At 33.9% G+C, this 24,852-nt stretch overlaps 1 protein-coding gene across 10 annotated transcripts in view; it reads left to right on the plus strand.

The window, feature by feature from the left end:
• Positions 1 to 8,388: 8,388 nt before the first annotated feature.
• LOC105327443 (uncharacterized) overlaps positions 8,389 to 24,852 on the plus strand; it is a 61,359-nt gene continuing 44,895 nt past the window's right edge. For 6 of the 10 annotated variants that reach the window (XM_020066890.3, XM_020066893.3, XM_020066894.3 and 3 more), the window contains exons 1-8: positions 8,389 to 8,993; positions 14,245 to 14,311; positions 14,646 to 14,727; positions 17,078 to 17,199; positions 18,428 to 18,532; positions 19,831 to 20,055; positions 22,597 to 22,727; positions 22,855 to 23,053. In XM_020066890.3, the coding sequence (XP_019922449.3) occupies positions 8,898 to 8,993; positions 14,245 to 14,311; positions 14,646 to 14,727; positions 17,078 to 17,199; positions 18,428 to 18,532; positions 19,831 to 20,055; positions 22,597 to 22,727; positions 22,855 to 23,053 (1,027 nt within the window). In that variant the 5' untranslated portion in view covers positions 8,389 to 8,897. The remainder of the gene's footprint in view (positions 8,994 to 14,244; positions 14,312 to 14,645; positions 14,728 to 17,077; positions 17,200 to 18,427; positions 18,533 to 19,830; positions 20,056 to 22,596; positions 22,728 to 22,854; positions 23,054 to 24,852) is intronic. The other 4 variants (XM_020066895.3, XM_020066898.3, XM_034455701.2 and 1 more) reach the window with 3 other exon arrangements.

Genomic DNA, 24,852 nt, shown 5'->3' on the forward strand with positions numbered 1-24,852 from the left:
CAAATGTACACGAATACAGTCAAGGATCACATGTACAGTAGAAGTAATAATGACCAAAAAAAAGTTAAAATCACAATACAATAGGTTGTTAAAGTTGGTTTCTGGAAGAACAGAATTTGAAAATTTTCTTAATAAATATTGACAAGTTTTTTAGTTTTTCTACATTAAAAGTATTCATGAGCTCGTTAAATTTTATAATATTTGGGTGTTCATAATATCTCTTGGGTAAAAACATTTTTCTGTCGTTTACAAAATATGTACATTCTAAAATATAATGAAATTCATCCCCAATACTATTAGAATCACACATTGTACATTTTCTTAAATGTTTTTCAATATTATGCCATCTACCTGTTTCAATGGGGAATCGATGATTACATGTTCGTAATTTTGTAAACGTGATCCGTAGGTCTGTAGGTAAAATCAACAAGTACTTTTCTAAATTGAGATTTGTTTTAAAAATTCTATAATTAATACATTTTGGTGAGTTATCTACAATACTTCTCCAATCTTGTACAAATTGATTTTGTAATATTTCTTTAACTGTTGACTTAAGCCAGTTATAACTACATATTGTTTGATTTTCCCATATATATGACAACCCGCACGAGTTGAGTATATCATGTATACATTTTATCCATGGATGTATAAAAGATCCATTTTTGTAACATCTATAAAAATAACAATAGATTACATTAGTGAGTTTACAATCGTGGGCTGTCAAAACTTTTGCCCAGTACATTATCATTTTAATTTTAACAAAGAGTGACAATGGATACCTTCCAGTTTCTCCATACACCATACAATTTGGAGTACTAGATTTAAGATTAAGAATAAATTTCAAAAATTTTAAATGTACCTTTTCAATAATATCTAAATTTTCGTAACCCCACACTTCGCACGAGTAAAGTAAAATTGGGTTAATGACCTTGTCAAATAGGTCTAACTGACAATTAATTGGTAGGCTAAAATAACGTATTTTACGTAAAACACCATACAATGCCTTTGACGCTTGTTCTACTAAATGTTTTTTTGCATTATTAAATTTTCCACTTCTTGATAAAACAATACCCAAATAGCAAAATGATTTTACGTTTTCAATAGTTACTCCTTTATACAAAAATTTACGCTTTGACATTGCACCTTTTGAAAAAATGAGGATTTTTGTTTTGGCTATATTAACATTAAGTTTCCATATATCACAATAATTTGCAAACACATCTAAAGCCTTTTGTAAATCAGGCGCAGATTCAGATATTAAGACAGTGTCATCGGCATAAAAAAGTAGACAGAGTTTCAACATAGCAAATAAATCATCCTGTATTTGAAGAGAAGGACAAGTAAAACCCTCTATCTGGTTTCTTAATAAATAATCTTCCAAATCGTTAATAAAAAGAGAAAATAAAAATGGTGACAAATTTTCTCCTTGTCTTACACCTATGTTACACATAAAAAAATCTGATAAATGTTGGCCAATTTTTACCTTTGATTTAATACCCTTGTACATGTTAATAATAAATCTCAAACATTTTCCATCTATCCCACTTTTAAGAACTTTCGTCCATAGTCCGTCTCGCCAAACTGTATCAAAAGCTTGTTTAAAATCAATGAAGGCACAGAATAGTTTCCTCTTATTGTTTAGTGCATATTTACAAAGAAAATCAATAACAAATATATTATCTGATGTACAATAACCCTTTCTAAAACCTGTTTGCGCTTCATTGATTAAGTGTGTTTCGTCAGCAAAGGTGTTTAAACGGTCACATATTATACTAGTAAAAAGTTTTCCTAAACAACTGAGTAATGTAATAGGTCTATAATTTTCAGGCTGACTCCTGTCGCCCTTGCCTTTGTAAATTGGCTTAATTATTCCTAATAGCCAATCGTCTGGGACTAGGCCACTATCAAAAACCAAATTGAAAAAGTTTACATATAAGGGTAAGAAGGTTTCCATTGTTGTCTTAATATATTCGTTGATAACATGGTCACCGCCAGGCGCTTTATTGTTTTTTAATTTTTTTACAGCATTCCTAATTTCTTCACAAGTTATAGACTGATTAAGAAGTGTATCATTATCTAAATTTATGTTTATATCTATCTCTTGGTCTTCAATTGTGCCTTCGTTTGTTTTTTTCATAAACTCAAACATTAAATCAATATTTACACCAGTTTTGTCTTTCTTATTGGTACTATTTAAAATATCCCAGTATGTACAGTGTAATAATTACATTAAAAAAAATAGACAAGAAAAATGTACATATATATATATGTATTTTTTAAAACTGAAATTATCACATTATGACGATAATACGCATATTAATTAATGCAAATTATTTCTATACTCTGGCTTTCTTTAGAAAAATACATTGTTTGTTTAATTGTTTCTTATTTCTCGAACTCGGCAACTGAACAAGCTTAAAAAGCTGACATGAATTCATAAATACGCATTATTTCCCTTTTATCTCCGACTACCGCCATATTAGTTGTCGATTTCTATTGTTCTGCTCATCGCTACACACCCCCTATATAAGGCCGAGAGCACTATTCATGCTTCACCGCATTCAGGTATTTCATTCACCCGAACACGTTAACTTGGACGAAAAGACGTGTAGAAACACGTTTGAAACAAAAATAATATGACAACCACTTCACTGGCAAGGCATATCCAATGAATGACGAAACTGAAATTCAGCCACAAATACTTCAAAAATCATCGATAAATGTAGACCGTTTTCCTGTGTATAATATCATCGCACATGCGCAAACTACACACTGGCAGATCGAGCAATGTCAATGATCGCATGGATTTTTATAAACGGAGCGTTTTTGTTGGAACGGATGGAAACGATGTTACGTTGTTACTTTCTTGGATTGACAATCATTTAACTACTGTGTTGGATGAACTGCCGCCGGGGTTTTAAAAATGATGCAGACGTTATGCATTCTGTATGAACGACACACGTGTTCGATGTGCATGCGAAGTAAAGCAGCGCTATCTGTGCAAAATATTACGGATACCATGGAAATTCTTTCAAAGAATAAATATATTTTGTATTTTATTGATTTTTGTTTCCTTCATTATTTATCACAAACATTTTACTATATTCTGTAGTTCATACATTCAGAAGTCCGTGCAACCTGAATGCCTCGATCAGAAAGCAACCGACCGTAACTTTCTCAACCGGTATATATACCCCAGTGACATTAGAGGAGCGATCAAAACTGATATGGCGACCAAATGCTTTTATGAATTCATGTCAGCTTTAATGCAAGAAGGCTTTGACCAGTAATAATTTTTGATATTAATACACCGTAAATGACTGTACTTTGGACATTCTAGAATGAAGTGATATTCATCTTCAATCCTATTAAGAGTACAAAATCTACAAATGCGACGCGAGCGTACAGTTTGATTATACCGACCTTGTTCTATTGCTAGTCTATGTGCAGACAATCTATATTTTGTCAAATAGTGAACAATATTTTCTGATATACATTTTTTAATATAATACTGGAGACCAATTGGATCGTACAAATATTTGTATACGTAACATTTAGAGGAACGTCTCTTTCCTGGATAAAGACATCACAAAGTCTGAAAACGGTAATCTGATACAGGTGATCTCATAAAGGTGATGCCTCATCTCATGAGCTCTGTAATCTTTGATTACCTGTGTTTACCGGTGTATTAAAGTATATTTGGTAGATACATGTAGTTTTTCCCGTACTATAAGGGTACAAGTGTATTCCACGGCGACAACTACACATATTAAAATAATTTATGGAGAGAAAAAACAAAATCATTTAAAACTCGTTGTAAAGAATTGGACGATTTTGTTATCAAATGTTACCAATTCATACCAACAAAAGTTATGATGAAACTAACATAAATTTGAGATAAATTACCCATATTCATGTTCCATTGAAAACATATACAAAAAAAGACAACAGGAAAATCTACACATGTTACTGATAAAATTTTCACACCACTATTGTGCGCCCAGATTCCTGCCTAATCCACGACTTATGTGCCCACTTTTAGCATGTTGTACATTCTTGATATTCAGGGTCAATGACTGGCTGAAGGTATTCTCTGTTGTTGTTTTTTTTCTTTTTCTTTTTTCCCTTTTTCTTTTCTATTTTTATGGGGGGGGGGGGGGGTAAGTTAGGTAACTCTACTTTTCCAATCGTGAAATCAATCATTGAGTTGTGTTTCTTGGTTTCCAATTTTATAGTCCAAACTTTTTTTTAAGACGAAGAGACCTATGAAGATTTTTAAAACATTTGGATTTTTCTATGTTGAATATAAGTTAATGGTGAAAACAAATATCATATTAAAATTCAGGCATCAGGCACGTATCAGTGTGTGTGTGTGTGTGTGTGTGTGTGTGTGTGTGTGTGTGTGTGTGTGTGTTTGTGTGGGGTGGGGGGGCCTTTCTCTCTCAGCAAACATTTGAATTATGGAGCAGCCCCCCCCCCCCCCCCCCCCCCGACTATTTTGGGAGCATGTAAGAAATTGAAGTGAAACTAAGAAAATGAACGCTGACATATTTTTTTTAGAATGAGCCTACCCCCTCTCCCCCCCCCCCCCCCCCCCCAACTTTTAGTTCTAAATGATGCTACATTCCTGAAATTTCAAGGCTTATCTGAATGGATAATTTGCTGTCCACCCAGCCTTCTTAGGTTGATATAATTCGGATGTAAATCATTTTTACACATGAATATATACTTTCATTTGATGACGATTGAAAAATTGATGAGGGAGAGTGTCCATCTTTATGGGGAGATTGTGGTGGATATTGACATTTTCATGATTTGTTATAAATCTAAAATGCAAAAAACACGAACGCCTTTTACCCGAGAGCTATGCTACTGCGCGAAACAGATTGTTAAAATTAATGGAATCCGGGGCGTTCACAAGATCAGTTTTCATTATTATTCTTTTTTGGTCTTTTTCTTGTGCTAGATTAAATTTTGACATAATAAATCGTCATATTTCATGACAACAAGTTTTACGAATGACTGGTGACTTAGTTTTATGATAATTTTTCTTCAATTCAAAAACAAAGCGCTAACTGGCACACCGGTAGTTTTTCATTTGAAAATTTTCTTCACTCAAAAGAAATTCATCAACTCTTAATCACGTTTTATGAAATTTATAATCCTTGGTCACTACAAGGCCCACCCTATCGCAGAGAGAACTATTTACATGTCGAATACGGATTTCCTTTTTTTTTTATCAGAAAGAGTACACATAGTAAAACACCATTTTATATTTTTGCGGTTAAATAAAGAATACTTTGTCCAAATATATGGATTATGTAAAGGTGACATTTCACCCTTTTTTTGCGTAAATGATAAATCACTCTTTTGAGCATGGTATTACATATAAGGATGCTATGATAGGGTTTGATACGATAAACTGCTTCCTGTAGGGTAAATACATGTTATTCGTCAAAACGTTGACAAAATTCAGATCGATGACAAATGGACTGATTGAAAATTTAAATTTATGATTGATTGATTCGTTGGAAGTGTTTTGTAAAGATGATTGATTGAGAATGCGTATATCTACATACATGTATTTAATCGGGGCATCGATAATTTATGTAACAACAGGGCTGTAGGTGTATTTTGACTATTTTTGCCACCTGAATTCCAATGTAAGCAGTGATTAATTTTGTGTGTTTGGTTTTGTTGAACAATCAAAGCCTTGGCATGGAACAACTCTGAGCTTATATCATTTTTCATGCTAGAGAATAGTGTTAATAAAAGCAAGATATGTATTTCAAAGTTGAGTTCAATATTTTTTTTTCTCTTAGACAAAAAAGTACCCCAACAACAGAATTTGTGACCTGAATTAGGTGACAAAAAAATTGGTTAATGTTATTTGTCAAATACAATTTTCAGTGAGGGTACGTTAGGGAAGCCAATTATACAATTTATGATCATCGTGTCTTTATATGTATAACAATATGGAATTACAATACTTATAACACACACATTAGTGCCAATATGTAGATTAACAATATCCGTGCATTACTGTCGTACGACTCCCCTCTTAAAGTAAGAAATGTTGCATTTATAAATACATGTATGTCATTTTTGTGAATATGGTTGTTGCATTTGTTGTGTTTATTGCATGTTAATTTCGTTTTAATTAGATGATGTTATGTAACATAAACAAGAAGAAACACCTTTGTGGTCGAAAACTGTGCAGTCTAATTAAGTTTCCTACAAATAATAATTTGATTGCTCATGATTCGGGCACTACGAATAAAGGTGCAAGTAGCGCAGAGAGAGAGAGAGAGAGAGAGAGAGAGAGAGAGGAGAGAGAGAGAGAGAGAATAAAGAGAGGGGGGGGTAGGTACAGGATTAGGAAAGAAGATGTTCAATATGTATTGCATAAATGTACTAGCTAACTACCGCCAAAGCACCTATGCATGCAGTGCAGGCATCCAATAAATTAGAGATAAATAAATAAACAAATATAAAATTCCTGATATTTTGTAGTCTTCACAATGACGACTTTTAACGACAGTTATTAATTGCTTGTCAAAGAGAGCGTGACTTCATCAATCAAGCAGTTTCTTAGTATAATAATAAATAATTGGCAGTTAACAACGTAGGAATTCCTTATGAAACTCTCCGAACTGTTCAAAATTTTCTAATTCAATTTTTTATTTTCAATGTTTAATTCTACTTAATTTTTTTTTTTTTGGGGGGGGGGGGGGGGGGAGGAGTGTAATCTTTATTTACTGTCGTTGTTTATGAAAAAAAAATGTCAGTGCGTTATGTGCGAGTAACTTCAAGTGAATAAAGAATTGATCATTTTTCAGTCATATGATAATGACAATAGCGAAAACAAATAAATAATTTTTAGCGTTTTTTTTTTCAATTTCGGTGGGTTTTAAAAAGATTAATTCAACATTTTATATCGACACACCGCTTTGAAATTTTTTTAACGAAATACTTGTGGTCTTAGATACATCAAATCAGAGGTGTGTGAATACAACCATATTAATTGTCAACCTCTGTTTAATAAAACGCAGTATAGAGCTAAGAATGGCCAGGGAAAATTTATTCCGCTCACGTCGCAATACACCTGTATATATAGATATATATAGTAGGTATTCCCTCTTAAAAGCGTTTCTCGATCTGAACAAGTCTATGCAGAAGAATACATCATTATTCTAAAATCTTCTAGTTCTGATTAAGAAATTTCCCCGAAATAAAGGAAAAATGAAAATGCGATGTGTACTGTTAATAAACACGTAAAATTAAGTTTAACAATAATTATAACCTATAATGCGCATATTATCTTTAGTTTCCTTATAAGACGCTTATACCACTTTTCTTTTGACGACACACATATGTCCTGAAAGAAAGAAATGAAGAAAGAAAGAAGGAATGGAAGAAAAAATAAACAACACTCCTCGTTAGTCTACATTTCTAGTTAATAAAGAGCTATAAATAAACCCTTCCCCCAATATACCACAATATACTAGTCTAAAGACCCGCTTGTTTTAATAATTGGATTCAATGTATTTGAACTCACTGATACTAGTAAAGAGAGCATCACTCGTTCTCCCTATCGATCGTCAATAGCCGATCAGGCTATCATCTTTACCTCGGGGTCAATAGGTGTTTTATCATCGAAAAATAAATACTCTGTGTAACCCGCAACGCCCTTCCATCATAAATTGATATCATAAACAAAGCTCAACGATCTAGGCTTTAGAGAGGAGAAAATATGCATATAAATCCTTGTTTGAAAAGTCTGCGTGGCCCCCTCGATCGATTCAGTGTGAATCAATTATTGAATTATATAACGGCGTCGAAATGAGGGAGGGTGCCCCTGGAATTCCATGGATTGGGCAGTACCTAGTGCCCGTATGGTCAACAATCATTGACATTTCTGTAGAAGAGACCCTAGAGAACCGAATGACAGGTGTCCGAACCCATAAATGATGCAAATTACCCCGAAATAAGCAACCACACCCATCGCATACAACAGCTGATATTGTTTGGTTTTAGGTCAACCATAGTCTGTTTCAGGGATTCCCCGCTTTCGAGTGCTTTATTCTCGCTCTTTGTTCTAGGCGCTAAATCTCAGTTTTTGTCAACAGAACTTGATAAATACAACCCTGCGCTAGAATTCTGACTGAATATTCTGTATATTTCGCATTTTATTCCACCAAAACGCTCATCATGGGTGGGTATGAATGAACATTTATGTGACTTCCCATTGGGCGCTGTTATAGTCTTAACGCAATATAAGCAGTTATACTACAAATGAGGTCATCTAAGGATAACTGGTGAATTATGAGTGAGAGAAAAAAGTCCAGATAAATGTTGATCTCGTTTTTACCATGTTTTAAGCCCTATGTTTTGTGAGATTTGTCACGCCCCCTGGTTTCTGTGAGCGTTGATATAGGTTCACTGAGCTGGATCGATTAGTTGATATGCGGATGTATATTACTAATGTGTATTCCCCCGTCGGCGGCCCCTTGATCTCGTATTACGATAGAGCGACACGGTATTATTATCATACCACGCCGGTATTATGACAAAGTTAGGTTGAAATTATTATATATCGATGATTGTGAAAATGGATTACATGAATTCTGTGATTCTGACCATTCCCTCGTGATTGGGGTAAAACAGTGAATGGAATTTACTGTCTGTCGCGGTGCTACGCTGTATACTGTGTGTCGTGGCCTATACTTAGATGCTGGGAAGAAGTCTCCCGTCATGTTTTTGTGTGCTGTGGATTAAATGAGTGAACTGACTGCACATACTACACATCAACTTATTGGTTCTGTGTGGCAGTCTTGTCCCCCCTCCTTCCCGATGCCCTCCCCGGTACAGGAGTGTCGACTTTACCCCCGTTCTAAATGCTCCGGTCGCATCGGCTGATGTCCACACCAAATCCAATTCTTACCTACATTGTTCTCTGGTCCGTGGTCAGCGCTGTCTGTGTCCTCTCCCAGGTGAGTTAATTAAGTCATCAGGGACACATTTCATTACTGATGACCTACTTATTGATGTATATTACGCGCACACGTCCACTTATTACTAATTTTTTTTTGTATCCTAACAAAGTGGGAAGTGCAAGGGATTTGAAAAGTTAGAATCCTTTAGATGGCTCTGAAATCTTGAATTTTTGATTAGGGACAGTCAGTAATTTATGGAAATACTATTCCTCCAGCTTTTAATGATATAAAGAAAAGCCTAATTTAAATGTACGTAATATATGTTTATTAATCACGGAACAAGCGTTTTATTTTCAACAAATGAAGTTTCTTTCTTTCTTCACCCTGCGTGTGAAAAACCATTGTTCTACTGGCTGATTTTGAAGTACTTGATTTTAAAAATCACATGAGCACAAGAAAATCATTAATTAAAATAAAGTTGAAATTTATTATCTAGATTAGGTATCTGAGTTCCCCTTAACCCCCATGTTTTTATTCTTTCTGCGCCATTGCAAAAAATCAGAATTCTGGCCATATATTATGAAATAAAATTTCTGAGTCATTGGCGTTAACGTCAATATTTGATCACAGTTTAATTAATCAATAATTTATCATCTAGTTCATTGAATGTCAAAAAGACAATAAAGAACTATATCATAATTAGAACGGGTCGTGACTTTATTTTGTTTCTCATTAATTTTGATTTTCCAATTTTACCCTAGATACATCGTTAGTTTTTAATAGCGTGACACATTCAATGTAAAGAATTCAAAGTGATCTATCAGTCTCTCGCTTATAAGACCAGTCAATCGTTCTTTTAATAAAGAGAAAATAAAAACTAAAAAAAAATTCCCGTTTTATCTTCATGCAGATGTTAATAATTGCAAAAGCAGATGACATCTTACTTTTTACAAGTCATGAATTTCACCTAATATAAAAATATGTATTACCCTATTAGAATACATTAACAGGGCGGTATTTAATTTTCAATTCATATTTCACACAATTATGAAACCCATTCAATATTAGCGTCCATTCAAAGCTGCGGATTACAATTTTTTATTTTATCATTATGCATAATAAGTGTTTAGAAAAGCGCAAACATGTGCGTGTTAATTTAGAACGATTTATCCCACTGAACCAGTAAGCTGGGAGTCTTACATGCGTGTAATGTCATCTGGTTGTTGAATATTGACAAGATGCACAGTGGGTGGACGTGTTAATACCCCTAGAAGTTGAAAGCGGAAATTCTCGGAATCGGGGTTCCTCTTCTACTGCAGGCTCCATATGCTTTGTATTAGTCCGCCAGAACACTGATTCTTTGTCTTTCTGAGATTAAAATAAAACCGCCAAATTTTCCATGCAATTCAGCGTGTCATAAATCGTCGTATTTTTTATTCTTTGCGACGTATTACCACCCCCATCTGGAAGGTTATAATTCTGACGATCAATTTTTTTGGAAAGAGAATTATTTATAATCGTGCGTGCACGTTAATTCAAAACATTGCTAATGGTCATATTGTCAACAAAGTAACATACTCCTTAAACTGGAGGAATGCACGTGATTTACGTCATGGAAACTGAAAACATTTGCCATTGCGTCAGCTGTATGAGCACAGTGCACGGCTTGAACCACCAAACATGTAAGGGAGATAAGTCCCATTGTTGCATGCTGCACAAGTCTGTTATCAGCAACCGGCAGAGAACAATCCAGATAAATATGCTTATGCAAACAGTTGCACTTGAAAACTGAAAGGCTCAGAGAGAGAGAGAGAGAGAGAGAGAGAGAGAGAGAGAGAGAGAGAATTTTTTCTTATAAATTACGCTTTTAATATTAGAAACATTTTATTCATAATAAACTTTATCAAATAATAATATTATTTAGGTATTTCCATATACACTCGTAGTATTTTAATTACTCTCCTTAGTGAATAAAACAAAAAGAAAGCCCAAAAATATACGGGTGATCAAACTGACGTGGATCACGTGACACTTTACAGATGCATTCTGTTTCAGCGCTGCACCTTGCACTCAGAGAAATGTCGATGGTTGTTCACGTTAATTTGCTTGTAAGCTTAAGTGTCTAGCATTTTTGTCTACATGTACAATCTACTCGCGAATTTCATTCCATGTGGTTCATTTAGTCAAAATTGACGAAATACAAATGAAATGCGCTCCCTCTCGTCAGTCGCGCGATATGGCGATACATATGAACAGAATTGGATAAGCAAAATTAAAATGGTTTGCCTCGGAATTTAGCGTCAAGGCTGTGTGAAGTACATCACACGTGTTAAATAAATGTACACCATGCATGTAGGTATTGCATCAGTCGATAACCAGTGATAACTCGGCCATTTATACAGGAATATTGTGCAGTCGACATCATCTCGAATGATAAGCCAAAATATAAAAAAAGAAAGTAAAAATTTAAGGAAATGAAAAAAAGGTAAAAGAAAATCAGCAAAATACGTGGGAAGACAAACATCGTCTTTGATGCAATATTCATATATAAGATATTTGTGAAGTTTCCTTTTTTAATTGTCTCACAAGAAAATGACTGAATCTGTATCCATGTCAAAATAGATCTCGTCGGATCTCTGGTACGCTGTAGTCCATGGTTAGTGTAAACCATAGTTTATTATGAATACAACGTACACCATATATGTATACAATGATACATAATTAGGCAAGGATTCGGAAACAAGTAAACACTTATATTAATCCGTTTCCTTAAATATAATTTACAAATTATAAATCATTGAAGTGCCCAGGTTGGAATGTCTTTGTACATGGTTGAAATGATTATATAACGCAGGACGGCCAATATCGCACTTTTCCCCGTTTTTCAACTTATTTCATTCAATTTATAAATCAATTATATTTCTTTCCCGGTAAACATAGGTAATTTTTTAAAATCTAGATTGGAATTGATTTTAAGGAAAAATTGGCTAGCGGTGTACTTTTAGTTAGCTAATGATAAAAACTATAGCTAAATTTAGCCCTGTGAAAGGATATGAAGGCAAAATCAGAAAATGAGGAAAATGGTGGGTTGTATGTGAACGGTAGGAAACGGAAAAAAACATGCAACCTGCAATAGCAAATGTACTGCTGTCTACTGATCATTTTTTTTTTAAATCTATGTGTATACAATTCGAAACTGAATACTTAGTCATACACACATTTTATTGTCTGCATTTAATCTTTTATGGTTAATGATTTTTAATGCATATTTCTGATAATAGAAAACATAAAGAAATCAAACGGTTTTATTGAATTCTATTTAATATTTTATTTTCAATGCCGTGTATTTTAGTACTTAGGGTTTGTAACAAAATATGTACGTCTGCATCCCAACAGGGGCGCGGGAATTCCTACTGAGGGCGGGAATCGTTCGCGGTCATGTAGATGTTATTACCTAGAAATTGCACACATTTAGTCTCTTCCTGCTTTATTACAACTTTCGCGTCATGAAAAGATGCGTTTCCGAATATCACAAATAACAAACGTCTAACAACTTTGAAGCAACTCCTTGTTTTTCCATTCATCAGCAAGGGCGATGAATTTCACTTTCTTTTGTAAGCACTTATTCAGAGGTGCCAATTTTCCCGCAAAACGAAAGATGCTCTTCTGATATCTTTTTGCCTCTCTGCAATAAATTCCAGACGATGTAGAAATCTTTGTAACTAATGGGTGGACCCTTTTTTCGTCGACTTCGTGCGATAGAATATGAATATATACATTGCCACAAATCTTGTTCATCTGTCAGATACATCGCCCCACCCAAAAATGGCGGTGCCTTGTTCCTCATCTATCGCCAATAGCGTTTGATCTGATCTAAATCAGCACTTTACATGCTCGTCCCACAGAGAATGAAAATAATTCAGTGGTTTTAAAAGGAAATCAAATTATTAAGCATCGAAGTTTATAATTTGTAATAACATATTCCACTTAGCATCTTTATGTAACGCTCAGAGTCTTATAGTGTATTGAGGTTTTTATTTTATACATGCAAGTATACATGTAATGTAAAGTAGGCTAGTAATTGACCTATTGTAACAAGTGTCCCAGATTGGTATACTAGGGCGTTAGATTGGTTTGTAGAACACTGGGCCAACTCGGCTGTATTATACACTCATATGTTCGGAAACACCTCGGGTTTATCTTTCCTGAGTAGTAGGGCGTGTCGCATCCCGTTTAGTACGAGTCGCTTCCTTTACATTCATCAGTTGGAACATTCAAAATCACGACAGAATGAGATTGCTATCTATGTGCTGCAGTGCAGTGTCAAATGTTAACAAGACTTTACACTAATTGGAACATAATGCAATGACATGTTTTAATTTGCATTTGTTCAGTTTTAGATTATGATGAGCACTTGGTTTTTTTTCCTTATGAACTTCAAAACGGTGTTATCATTTCACTGACGTCGGAAGCAAATTGAAAATGGGGGTGGGGCGGGGGGGGGGGGGGGGCTAGACTAATCCTCAGAAATATTGTGGAAACAAAAAAATAATTCCCAAAATTATCGAAATCCCAATCCGTGGGGGGGGGGGGGGGGTTCAGTATAACTATACTTCCAACCCCACCCCCCCCCAATCATGAAATTCCTAATCCGGGGCGGGGGGGGGGGGCTAGCTATATAGTATGCCTATGACTCCTTAGAAACAATTATCTGGGGGGGGGGGGGGGGCTGAACCCTCTATGGTGCTATGTCCCTAATGGTTAGGTCTAACTTTGCAAAAAAGTGGGGGCTAAGCTACCCCCTTCCCCCGGTTCCGACGCCTATGCATTTCATTGCGAACTGTATGCTATATTTTAATTTCTAATCTCAGATTGGATGTTTAATATGTAAGTTTTGAACTGGTCAATTGTCTTTTCCTATCAATTAATTAACAATGATCATTTAGCATTGTCGAGTGCCCGAGACATCCGAGTAGTTCCGAGTGATGAGCATCCTTTCCATTTTTGTCCGATTATGTAACTTTGGTCTAGGCCTAATTGTTGCGTTTGTGGATTCTGGCTGCGGTGCGAGGACAGCACATATGACAAATGTATATTATATGTACTATTGACACACAGCTATATGTACAATTGTGCTTTATAGTAATATGACTTGATAAAGTATAATAGAATATACAAGATTATTTATCAGCCTGCGTATTTACAGGGAAGACTTAAATTTAATCTGACTAACCGTAACTGCAGTAGAGTGCGTAAAAATTGATTAACTTAATATGAAAATGCATATTTAATATTTCTATACTTTCAGGTTTTAAGCAAAGATTTTGGTATCCAGTTATATGAGAAAAACTTGACATGGTTAGCGTGTCCTGAAGGTAAGCTCTCTCTCTCTCTCTCTCTCTCTCTCTCTCTCTCTCTCTCTCTCTCTCTCTCTCCTAACTGAATTATACTGAAATAAGGATGTGCCACTGGTATTTCTGTCGTAATTCCGTAAGTTAATTAATTCAGATACATATTGTGCTATTGTTCCTAGAAAAATGTCGGTAAATGTTTGGTAATGAACCACTTACTCTGGGCAACATGCTTCATGAACACATGAAGTCATTACATTTTTATATGACAGTATGCAACAGTTAATTATGTCTGTTCTCTTTTGCCTGTCAAACTTTCATTGATAATTGGATACATTTAAGTGCTTGTGTTTTACAGGGTGGAGTAAAATTGGAAGCACATGTGCCCTAGTTTTGGCAGAATTAGCAACATTTACTCAAGCAGAATCATTATGTCAAAGGTAATAAAAAGATGAGCAAGATAAGTGTTTTTGATAGAAACTAATTTAAGAAAGGATTTGCTGATTTCTATGAACCACATTAATTAGTAATTGAATTGATTATATATAATCTTGTCTCGGACTGTATTTTTCAACACAGGATATTCTGTTCTGAGTAAAATATGCACCACATATAATCAAATTGTTCTATGCACAACATAGATGCAGTGAGAATAATTCCAGATCCTTTTTTTTTTTTAAAAACAAATGACACATATAATCAACAATTACAAGTCTCCTTATTTAGTTAAGGAAACAATAATCACCAAAGTGAAAGTCCTCTACACAGTCCATAATACATGTATCACAGTAGAAATCAGCGCCACTCAACTCAACACTAATGAATAATTTCAGCTTCTTATGTTTTGGAAGAGACATAACATAGTATAAACATGTTTTAAATCATTTAAGATAATTATAATGAAAGTAATTAAATATGCAAACTACTGGTATGTCACACTGATGCAGACCCCAAGAAAACATGAAATACTATATGTACACCTTAAAGAAAATTTCATTATTAAAACATGTCATACAAGTGAATATGTACATGTACCATGCATGGACGTGCCATCATGATTATGTCACGCAAATGAATATGACACCTTTGTCATGAATATGTCACCATAATATTACTTACGGTTAATGAAAAAAACTGTTAACAATATTATTTGTTGCAATTTTTTTTTATTATTATTATTAGCCACTATTAGAATGGTTCAATTGATAGAATTATTCACAATTACAATATTATTTCTAAATTTTGTTACATGCAAAAAAAGAGTTGGTTATAACTAGTTATTGATGCTGAGTTTGTTATTACTAACTTCCCAGAATGTTCACAGCAATGAGGTAAAAGTTGTGTATTCTGGAAGTTCTGACCCTATAAGTATCTATGAACTTTTGGAATTCCAAGTCAGTTGTTTTTCCCGTCCTGATGAACAGCAATCTGTCAATTCGAAATTTTCAGTTAATTTTAGACATTAAAAGTGCACATCTTAAAGTGTGACAATGTGCTGGAATGAACAAACAGATCAATTTATAAAGAAAAAAGATCAATAATTAGTAGATTAAAAGTCAGTTCACGTTGGACATCAATGTTATTTTGCTTTGGAGCTGTAAGTCTTCAATCCTCTGTAGCCCACCCAGGTCTGCTGGCTCCAGTGGTGGCTGCTAATGATTTGGAACCTTTCAGACTGGAATGAAAAATGAAATCAACACATGGTGGTCATGGCTTGTCTGTAGTATTGACTTTATGATAGGACCTCTGTAATTAATGCTAGTAGGAGTTCTGCAGCATTTCTATGATATTTTGCATTTAAATCTCTGTCCAGGTGTCATATGCATATATATATTTTCTGTAATACTTAGAGATAATGATCCAACTAACCCGTTCTCTCAAACAACAATTTTGTAACTTGCTTTCAGTAAAAAGAATTTTAAACATTAATCCTCCTCCCCCCCCCCCCCCCCCCCCAAAAAAAAAAAAAAAATTAGAAAAAATTCTGATTTACATGATTTTGATGCATTTTAATTTATTATTATTTTGATTTAATATAATTTAAAAATGGTAGTTACCTCAGCACTATGATAAATTGATAAAATTTCTGTATCTACAAGTCCTGTAATTGGTACAGGTACAGTACTTGGTTTAGTTGATGGAATGTTTGTAAATGAACTACTTTGGACTGTTTTTAATCTCCGCATAATACGTTGATTAATGTATTCATGTCAGGCATACCATCAGAGATTGATTACTTTATAACAGGATATCTTCACTCTGTATGAAGTGAACACGTTGTTTTGGGCGTTATCTGTTAAATTTAATTGTTTCAATGACTTCTGTTAAGTCTCTAATGCATTCCAGGATTTCAGTGTCTGATTTAACAGACACTTAGTGGAAAGTGTGAAGTATCTCATTAATTTATGCATTTAGAAGACAGCCTTTTGAAGCATCTCACTTATATGCTATTTAACGTCATCATTAGAAGTGCATTTATAGTGTTATGTTTAAAAGCTGCAAGTAGTATTGATCTCTATTTTTTTTATATATTCTTTCAGTCACTTTTTTATTTTGGAATTTCCTTTCAATAGGAGGAAATCTCTTCGACATATATTTTATACAATTCATGCATTATTACAGCTGAACTACATTTCCTGTGGATTTGCATGATTTTGATGTTGACCTATTTTAAAACATGCATTATATATGATTTTCTTGATATATGTTTACATGTACAATTAGAATTTGACGGTGTGTGCATAAACTCTGATATTGTTTGTAATTGACATTTACTCTGCTCTATAACAGTTATGGAGGCTGGTTGCTGAAAGTCGAGGGATTTAACCAGAATCAGCAGGTTGGAACTTTGATAGAAAATGTGCAATATCAACAGAGACAGGAGGGGTGGGACAATGACTCTTTCTGGATCGGTAAGGGACACAGGCACAACTCTGACGACCCTATAGTTACCTGATGAAAAAATTCCAATTCCTCCACCCACTTTTTAGTTACCTGAAGTTGATCAGGTTTTTTTTATACATGTGTATTTTACATAATCCTGATAATAAAAGTAAATTTTTTTTGTACCATTCCTCCACTAATCTTTTAGTTACCTGATCAGGGTTATGTTTTATTATGATTGTGTAAGTCAGGAAACATCACTGCAGGATTATCTCGAGTTCTGCTGTATGGATGAACAAAAACAACTAGGCATGGAGTTTAACCCTCTTCTGTGCACTAATTGTTAAAAAATATTATGTAAAAAATTTTCTGTTTTTGCTTTTTTTTGCTTGCAGATGTTTTAGAGTTTTCCTATTTCTATCTGAATTGATAACTCAAAGTAACCAATTCATAAGGGTTTTTTTCTTTAATCATTTTTTTGTTAAGGAATGATGAAAAATTCATTGATATATTTTTTACTTTTCTAAAGAGAAACAGATATTTAAAATTGACACTTCTAAAAAAAACATAAATAGAGTTTGGGGAAGGAGATTAAATAAAGATTGAGTCAAGTTCAATCCCATTGGCAGTACTATCTTTACTTAATCATACAAATAGACTTGTGATTTTAGCTTATTGTCAATAACAAGGGATTTCCAGAAAGTACAAAAGGTCATTAAATGTCATTTGTTTTACATGAGCCCTTGGAGAAGGAAACATCTATCATTAAATTGTCACTAAAGGGGTGATTTCTCTTTGTATTAGATTATAAGATAGATTTGTAGGGATGACATTTCCAAAAATCATCTTAGCATATATTTTATATTAGTAGTGTCATTTTGGGAATGAATAATGTTATTTGCAAAATATAGAAAAAAAATATTTTAATTTTCAGTTTTTTTTTTTAAACAAAATGATTTATATTTATACCGTATTACTTTACTTGGCAATTTATGTTTGTTGGTTTGGTACATCATTGCTGGATTTTCCTGAAGGATGCTATTTTTTTGTGAAATTTTGCAGTCTCATTTCCATTGCCAAAAAAAGTGTTATTACTCTAATCATGCAAATTGTCATCAATTCAAAAATACATGTATTCAATCTATAAATGCACTTATTTAATGAAAACACATAAATAAGCACCTACAGAAAAAAAATACCCAGTTACATAGTGCATGTGTGCTGATTTTGGTTGACTCTGACTTTTTCCATTGACAGGCCTGTACAGAGATGGCGACGGCTTATACCACTGGCAGGACGGCCAGGTAACACATGTAGAACAGGGTTTCTGGACCCTGGACCAACCGTTGGGCTTTCAGCAAGGTAAAACCAAGCTCACTCTATGTAGACTTTTTGACTGCATGGGCCGGGTTACATTTGTTGTCATGTGACATGTGTGTCCATCAGTCCATCTCTGTCCTTTTTTCCATCTTTTTATTCACATCTTTTAGCCAAAATTATACTTACATATATACTGTATTTTCATTAATATTTGGAGGTATCAGTTTTCAATGATTGTGTAAAAAACAGTCTCAAGAATATGTTAAAAGTTGTCAATGATCTTTTCAGTGCAAAGTGTTATTAGATATTGGACTTCAATGAACATTTAAATTCATGGATCATCTCACAATGAAATCCATGAAAATTATTTTTAAGGAAAAATTATTTGAAACTAGAGTAGACCTTGAGAAACAACTAAAGTGTAATTTTTTTCTTGGAAATAAAAATACCCAGAATAGTTGGATTATCTTGGGTATTAAAATTTAAAGAAAAAAATCATAGTGTAAAGGGTGATGATGAGGAATACGTTATAATATATGTACTTGTGTTATAATTATAAATTAGAATTTAAAACTCCAGTACAGTAGATGTGCCATTTGATTGGTCCAATGGCTCCTTGTGTAGATAGTTGTGTGTTCAAGTCCTCAGATAATAAGACACTGATGATAAGCAATGGGCTGGGCATTAAGAGGAACATTGAGTATCCTTATCTGTTGATTAATATAGAAGTTCTGTGTTATAAAAGGTGTTGGCTTGACTGAGGACCCTTGTTGTGTTGACATAGTCTTAATTTATGGCCCTTCATTAAAAGTCGGTGATATTTCCCATGGAATCTTCCCTTAAAATGTTAAACTTAGTACAGTGACACTTTGTTCAGAAGCGATTGAAGATTGAAGGGAGACTTCAGTGATAATTATTATCAATTTTTTTAAAAAAAATGGGAGAAAAAAGATTTTTCTATCTGGAGCTTGCAGTGAGATAACACAGGCAAGGAAATGCATCAGTGTCTTAAATATATGACAAGAAAATGTGGGATTGATTTATTACTTGCATAAAAATTGTTAATTAAAAAAGAAATCCCCCCAAAAACATAAAAAAAATTCATTCATAGAGCCAATGAATGTTATAAATGAAACTGAAGTACAATTCTTCGCACTGAAAGTAATACAGATGTACTCGTGTAAATCTGATGAGGTCTTGAATAGAAATTGGAATCTTTTTCTTTAACATCTTTGCTGTTAATACATGTAGTATTTTTTTTATTTTGAATATAAATATATATATATATTTACAATATGTACTAGATATATTAGACTAAATAGTCTTTGCTTGGTTTGTAGGTCTCAAGCAGTGCGCTAGTATTGGTGTGCGTACTGTGACAGACTTTGGTAAATATCGCTGGTCTTTGAGACCGTGTGAAGACAAACTGCCAAGTGTGTGCCAAACTCGGACATGTGCAGAGCAGCAGTATCGCTGTCAAGATGGAAGCAAGTGCATCAGTTCTGATTGGTTGTGTGATGGAATTGCCGACTGTCTGGACCAATCAGATGAACAAAATTGTTCAGGTTGGATTTGAATTTTATCTGGTGTCGATTGTTGCATATTATTTGATGTTGATTGAACAAAAACAGAAAAAAGCATTTAGATAATGAATGTTGCCAATGTAGCTTGCAGTTACTGGAAGCTGGTACTAAATATCGGTAGATGCACTTTAAATCTTAACAGGAACCAATCTTGGACAATCACCAGTAGCTTGGTTCATCACCCGGTTGTGCACTTTACACTCATAGCATTGCTTTATACAAAATCAATGTTAATTTTCATGCAGTATTTTGAATATAAAAATATTCTTATTGCACGTATTTGATTTTTGAATAGTTCAGGAAGTTGTAAAAAATGAAAAGCTTTTGATTTTGGATAAAAGTCTGTATTTTTTTTTTATTTATGGAATATAAACCGGTACTGGTACCAATTAAAGTTTAAAGTGATCAAGGTTTTCTCATCATGTGAAATAAATAGAATACAAAAAGATTGTTATTGATACTGGATTTAAGAGTGGATTGCATTAAAAGGAGATAATTTGACGTATGAATGATCTATAGTAGAGTGGAGTCTTTTAATTTCATAAGAGTTCAATAAAATGATTGCAGTAAAATGGGGAATAATTTTTCAATGTATAACATAATCAGCGCTGAAAAGGCCGTCTTTTTGTGAATCCTCTACGGTTATGTAATTTTATCATCACCATTGTTACCATTTTACGTGTGACAGACATAATATTACGGTGCCATTTAATTCCTCTGTAAATTAGAGACCAGGATGTGTGTGGATCTGTTTGTATTTTTCAATTAAATAGGAGAAAGAAATCCTATACGCCGTCCCTTTAAGGCCCTATCAGTAGTATCTATATCTTGTGAAAGGTAAACATGCCAAATTTGAGGTTCGTCAATGGCCTTTGTTTGGGGCACAGTCAGAAGATGGGCGTTGGCTGAAACTTGCCCTTTGTGCTGAAACTATTTTGTCTATGTTTTATTATTGGTATTATACTCAAAATTGGCATAACTGAGGGAAAAAAAATATGATTTATAATTTTAATGCATGTGGTTAGAAATTTGTTTGCTATGTATATTTCTATGAGGATTTGATTGAATAAAAGAACAATTTTGACATTAGTGTGTAAGGAGAAAGATTTAACAAATGAAGAAAAATAGAATTTTACTTGACAGTAGCAGAAAGTAAATTATTTAACAGTCATGGAGATTAAAATATTTTCCATTCTGAACAATTACAGAAACATCTCTATGTCACCATGCAAGTATAAGCCATAGTGTCCAAGACTTTGTGCTACCATAACAGATCGTGTTGATATAGTTAGGTTGGAAAAGTTATTCTGGCAGATAAATTAATGGTTAAGAGTAAAACTTGTTTACATAATCCAGTGCATATAAATATTTTTGGAACTCCCAAGTGAAATTAAACAGGGCACCTCAAGGTGAAAATTTAATAATAGACCTTGATGAATTTGCCGACTTCTTGAAAGGCATTTTTGCAATGCTGGTTTTCAAGGAACGATTCTAGGGTATTCAACTTCCCGAATTCTGATACAGATTTCAATTTCCGATACTTTAAGAAATTTATTTTAATCACAACTTTAAAGAATTTTTTTTATTCACAATTTTGCAATTACTCATTACTCTCAAAATTTGATAGGATATGTGTACACAAATTAGCATAAAATTTACACTTATAGTGTTTAAATATTAATGTGAAGTATGTCTGTTAAATTTAGTTTTGTACTTGTGCATGTACTGGTAAATATCAGGCTGACTTGCTGACTCATCTTGGTGCGTTAACCAATAGGGAAGCCATCAGAAGACCTGGGCGTCGCCTTTTGCCTGATAAATTCAATCGACCTAGAGAACGCCGTGACACTGTTTATACAATATAGATTTTTAGGGGGTGAAATTGAATTACAGCATTTCCTTTGTAAACACTAGGCACTGACAATGAGGAAAGCTGAATCAGAATGATTTTACAGATATGAAGAAACAAGAATTCGATTGGTATGATATTTTGTAAGGAGAAAATAAACAGGTCTTCTGGTTGTGAAAGTTGTACATACAGTGCCATGACCAAGGAGGATTGCCCTGTCATCTGATGCACTGCTTGTGCTGTCACAGATATGCTGACTGATATAGAAATGATTAAACTCATACATTCTAGAACAGGGCAATCAGTCGTAGATATTATCAAATTACTGCATGTTCAGTGCACAGGAAATGATGTGCTAGTTAAATGTGAAAGAGCTTGCACTCTTATGATTTCTTTGTGATAGTTGACAGCGATGATGCAGCTATATAAAAAGTGATATTATATAAACACAATGATAAATAGGCTCTACCAATAATTTCTATAAGTAATAAAATTAAAAAATGCAGCATAAACTAATTTAAGGGTCCGTAATGATGTCACTATAAGTATTGATAAAAGGGAAAGGGAAACACCCTCAAACCCCATCTGGACAAACACTGGTACAAATGCATCTGTAAAACAAAATAGATGTAACTATATGACTATGTTTTGAGCCTTACATTTTCCTTTTGAAGGTTACTGTGGCAATACTTATCAGGGAAAAAATGGAACATTCCAATCACCGTATTATCCTCATCATTACCCCCCCTTCTCATCCTGTCAATGGATCATCCTTACCCCTCTTGGAAGAAGAGTCTATATACAAGTAAGAATTCAGAGACCGTTCTGTTACCTTTTTTCATTTTAATTGCAGAAATTTCAATTTTTACGTAATCAATCTGCTGAATCATTAAAAGTCTTTAAGCTTGTTTGACCCTTTTCTCTGTTTTCAGTTTGAAGATTTTAACCTAGAAAATGGATATGACACCGTTAGCATATATGATGGACGCTCCACGTTAGATCCGCTGGCCGGAATCTACAGTGGAAGCAGCCACAACATTTCCTTCCTCTCCTCGTCTAACAGTCTCTTAGTCCAGTTCCACTCGGACCAGGACAATCAAACTACAGGCTTCAGGGCATCCTGGTTTGAAGGTTAGCTGAGTCTAGCACTAATTTTACCATTTCACTACCTCCTAAATGCAGCTTCTATTATTTCAAACACCATATTCTTTTGATACTGTTATAAAACACCCTTTCCCCACTTTAAAGAAAAAAGAACTACTGGCCGTTTGTTATACAAAACCTATGCACAGATCTAGATGGGGAAAATTTAAATTTTCCTAAATTTATATACATGTATTAAAATTACCGAAAATAGGCCTCGGCCCCCTGGCAGATATATATAACCTTTGCATGAAATCAAAGTTATTAAGATATCAATGATCAATCCATGCAGCACTAAATTGAATTTTTTCATACAACAGGTAATCAAGTAAAATCTGAAAAAATGTATTTTGATAAACCTGTAAGCACTGTGGAATCTAGTGGCTTATGCAGGGTTTAATGTGGTGAAAGGATCACCGCTGTAGTACATAGCATGTACATAATCACTTGCACTAGGTTAGTAAATAGTGGGGGCGCCGTTAACCACAACTACAGTACGAGACCAAGTTGTGATGTGTTTTAAAAGAAAGTGTTAGGAGTATAGTATGAAATGTTTATGATTTCCTCATCTGCATAAAAATGCAGTAAATCATTTCTCACTTGACTTTTTGAGGACAGTCTTTTACAAGTAATTATGATCTTGCTTCATAATTGCCTTTTTTATATTCTGAATGATGTGTACACAATTGAAATGATTTTTGATTTTACAAAAGAGGATTAATTTGATCATGAAATTTTGAGAGCTATCTTTACTCACAGTACATGTAAATAGTTACCGGTACGTACATGTATGTCAGTTTTTTTCTTGATCCTTCATTGACACCATTTGATATCATCAATCATTTGTTCGAGTTTCAAGGGTGCCTTTCAATCATTAAAGAAACTATCAATTGATTTTTTTTCAAACACCTATATGATAAATGATTTTTTGTGAATTTCAAAAACTTCCTGAAGAATGTATAATTACTTTTATATTGATGTTTATGTGTAAAATATTCTCCAAATAGTAATGAGGAAAACCACAAGATGTAAATCCAAGAAATGAAGAATACGTAGTTATTGTCCTCAGTGTTACACAAATGATGCTCACATAACCATTTCTATAAGAAGTTACAATAGTTTCCATTGGTCTCGTTGTTTGTATAGTGCAGATAGCAAGGGATAAATCAGCCTGTTTTGACTGTAGAAGGTACAGCTGTACCTTCTCCCTACGAAAAAAAAGTAAAAATCTTCGATGCTTATACTATGTCAGAGGAAGACAATTTAAATGTTTTGTTAAATTGTTTGTATCGTCTTAGCTCAATGGGTAAAGCATCGGTCTTGAGTTCAAATCTGCCAGGGGCTTTTGTTCATATTTACTGAATCGAATTTTTGAATATCATAATTTTTCATCCAAAAATATTTTTTCACTCTTTTGACTTTAAAAATATATATTTCTTATGCATCACGCTATCTGTCATAATCAAGTAATTTTCTGCTTTTCAAGATGTAGTGAGCCACCTTAACCTTCTTTTCTTTCAGCTCTCAAATAAAAAAATCTTTACAACTGAGGCTTTGTTTTCATATCTATTAATATGAGATTTTGGATTCTTAATGTCGAGAGAATCCTGTTGTCTTTTAGGATAACCACCTGAAGTAAAGCGCACTTAAAGCACAGTACATGGAAATTGATTGATGTTTCTAAAATAAAAACCAAACTTCATAAACCTATTGCATGAGTCTTTCAGCTGATGCTGAGTTTGGCTGCGGTTTTTGTAGGGTGATTTATTACATGTATATCAGCGTGA

This window comes from Magallana gigas, chromosome 7 (assembly GCF_963853765.1).
Source record: "Magallana gigas chromosome 7, xbMagGiga1.1, whole genome shotgun sequence".
In the NCBI taxonomy this organism is placed as follows: domain Eukaryota; kingdom Metazoa; phylum Mollusca; class Bivalvia; order Ostreida; family Ostreidae; genus Magallana; species Magallana gigas.